This window comes from Gossypium arboreum, chromosome 10 (genome assembly GCF_025698485.1).
Source record: "Gossypium arboreum isolate Shixiya-1 chromosome 10, ASM2569848v2, whole genome shotgun sequence".
Lineage (NCBI taxonomy): Eukaryota > Viridiplantae > Streptophyta > Magnoliopsida > Malvales > Malvaceae > Gossypium > Gossypium arboreum.
The window spans coordinates 127,689,934-127,692,823 of record NC_069079.1 but is presented as its reverse complement, the minus strand read 5'-3'; the positions used below and the strand labels follow the sequence as shown (position 1 = coordinate 127,692,823).

Genomic DNA, 2,890 nt, shown 5'->3' with positions numbered 1-2,890 from the left:
ATGAGGAAGTTTTTTCCAGTTTGATTATCTGCATTATTTGACAGTCTATCCATGTTTCTGTTCTGGCAGCTTGGCTATAATTTAGTGGCTTGACCACATGTATCCGATCTGGCAGTTTTAAATGCAAAATTCTAGTGGCACTATCCACAGTTATTTGTTGGTGTGATTTGGCTATACGAGTTCTGAAGGAACTCTATTTTGGTGTGTAGCAGAGTTGAATAGGATGTTTTCTAATAAATTTGCATTCTGATTGGTTTTGAAAAATACCACATCTGCATAAACAAACATCCTCTACGTAGCTCTATTCCATTCTGCTCTGAATTCTGTCCTGTGCTAGTGGATTTGTGTTTTTATGTTATATTAGCATGATGGCAACCTCTGTGATACTCTGCTCTGTTCTGTTCTGGTTTTATACTCGCTATTAAGTCCTCTTTGTTACTCTAATTTATATACTATGTTTTTTTAATTCTAATTGATGTTGGTTATACACGAGACTTTATAGCTCACCTTTTAATTTTATCTTTGAGTGTTCAGGTAAGCTCTAAATTAGGATTGGAGAACGTGTGAAGCTCGGATTGTTTTTGCACTGATGTAAATATGTTTTTAATCCCTTAGGTTTGTAGTTTGATTCTGAATTTGTCTTGGGTTTTTGCTAATTTCGTTAGTAACTGATAATTTTGAACGTGAAACTTCAAAAGCATTTAAGTCGACCTAAATGGGTTTCAATTTTCAAAGTTAAACTCCAAAAGAATTTTCCGCTACAAATCAAATAACAGTCTGAGGTTTTTCTAAATTTTTGTCGGAACTAGTTTTCAATGTGTTGGGGTAACTCCTCCAGATTTGGCTTAAACTTCTAAGCCGAATTTGGGGTGTTACAAAATTGAATAATATAATAGTGAGTTTGAGTACTATAACAATGAGATTATAATCAATGTTGAAATCAGTGTTTTGATGCAAATGCAACAATGGCGGTAAGATAAATTATAATATGAAAGCAAAATTACTATTAAGGATATTAAATTAAATTTATTAAAATATAAATTTAATATATATAATTATATAGTCTCTCAAAAAATAATTAATTATATAAATTATTTTTAATAAATAATGTTTATAAGAATATTTTTTATATATTTAATTAATTTAAATAAAAATATTACATGCTATTTAAAATCATGAACTAAATATATATTACAATAACAATATTAGAATAAATAAAGTAAAATTGTTGGCACAATGTCTAGAATTACCCCTATTCCCTTCCCAACCCATAAATAAGAGGATAATGCGCTTCAACACACTCGACTCCACGTCCTCATGCATTGGCAACAATGCCTATACCAATAAAATTAAGATTCAATTGGCTTTTCCCCTAAATTTTAAGTCAATTCAATCAAAATTCAATCAATTTAAATATTGCTAAAATTTTATTATCCACAAGATATTGCAATTCATCATTTAATATCTAGAATTACATCTATTCATTTCGTAAGAATCTATTTTCAAATCATCTTTTACATTTCCTTTTGAAATTATTTTATGGTGAATGAAAACTATAGTCCATAAAAACGAAGATATTTGACTGTTAGAAATTGTTATTTTGAAAATACGTAATATATATTTTAATGACATAATCTTTTGTTCTTGCAAAAATATATATATATATATATATATATATATATTTACTAAATAAATCTATCCTCTTTTTCGAGATAAACAAAACCTTTAAGCCTTCAAACATATTTGCATTTTTCAGAACCTGCACCAAAAAATAAATAAATAAAATTAAACAATGTCTTTGATTTTAGTGTTATAATTAAATTTAACTCCTAAAAAATATATTTGAGCTTACTTGGATCGACATGGGTGATTTGAGCAGTGCCACTAAAATCACAAGCACTATCAACGCTACCTTCCTTCCGGTAGTAAGAATTCATGGCAAATTGTGCACGAAACCTCACAGTGGCTGGATCACCGCAAATTCCACCTGGTTGAATCGGACTACAATCGATGCCTTGACCGCATGCCCAATCTAGGTTCTTTTGCAATGCAGAGTCACTGGCTTCGGGTTTCGGCACACAATACCTCTTATCTTCACCATGCAATAATTTACCCTTGGATGCAGCTTCAACGGCGGTGGAGGAGAAGAGGTGGAAAAAGACGGTGCCGAGGAGGAGGAAAGAAACACTGCTCAATGATTTCATGATTCTAACTTTATTTTTATTTGATCCTTGATTTTTATTTTGGGTTATAATTTGGGTGTATATATACACAAGATGAATCAACCATGGAATGTAGTCTATGATCAACATTTTGACATATGGTGAACATTGAGAATTAACAGTTTAGTCCATTAAGGCTTTTGACATTTCAGAATATTCCAAAATTAGATTTTTAAATTATTTACCAAGTTTTTTTCTTTTAACTCCTATTATCTAGAGAAAATTTGTCCATAAGCTTGTTTATCCGAATACATTAAACTATGTGATTAGTATATAGGGTGTTTGTAATTTTTTTATAAGAGTTAGAGATTGTCGTCTAAGTTAAATATATTACTTGACTACTTAATTTTATTTTTGTTACGTAATATATATATATATATATATATATATATATATATATATAAAATAGCATTATCCGATTACAAAATGCACTCGCAACAAATATTTCTAATAAATAATTAAATGTACAAGTTCAAAAATATTTATTGTTTTCAATTTGTTAAAATACTAGATCAATTATAATCAATAATTTCATCAAAATACCAACTAAAGAAGAATAAGCAATATCATAATAAAATCGAACATATTATTGAGATATCCACGATAAGTTTTCAAGGCAGTTAGATCCAATCTCCTTAAAGCAAAAGAACCAACTATTGAATTCGATT

At 29.2% G+C, this 2,890-nt stretch overlaps 1 protein-coding gene across 2 annotated transcripts; it reads right to left on the bottom strand.

Moving 5' to 3' along the window:
- Positions 1-1,166: 1,166 nt before the first annotated feature.
- LOC108462295 (major pollen allergen Ole e 10-like) lies at positions 1,167-2,244 on the bottom strand. 2 transcript variants are annotated; one of them, XM_053020704.1, is made up of 3 exons: positions 1,853-2,244; positions 1,724-1,759; positions 1,167-1,335 (listed from the first exon to the last, which is right to left on the bottom strand). In XM_053020704.1, exons 1-2 carry the CDS (start codon positions 2,202-2,204, stop codon positions 1,734-1,736), a joined length of 378 nt encoding a protein of 125 aa, XP_052876664.1. In that variant the 5' UTR covers positions 2,205-2,244; the 3' UTR covers positions 1,167-1,335; positions 1,724-1,733. The 2 variants fall into 2 exon arrangements, with proteins under 2 accessions (XP_052876664.1, XP_017617752.1); XM_017762263.2 differs by lacking the exon at positions 1,167-1,335 and having other exon boundaries at positions 1,704-1,759.
- Positions 2,245-2,890: the final 646 nt, after the last annotated feature.

What these genes read in the sequence shown, in the direction of transcription:
- LOC108462295 (XM_053020704.1), bottom strand. Translation starts at nt 2,204, where the DNA reads ATGAAATCATTGAGCAGTGTTTCTTTCCTCCTCCTCGGCACCGTCTTT. An exon ending in AATCACCCATGTCGATCCAA is followed by an intron (nt 1,760 to 1,852) that starts GTAAGCTCAAAT and finishes TTTTTGGTGCAG; the next exon opens with GTTCTGAAAAATGCAAATAT.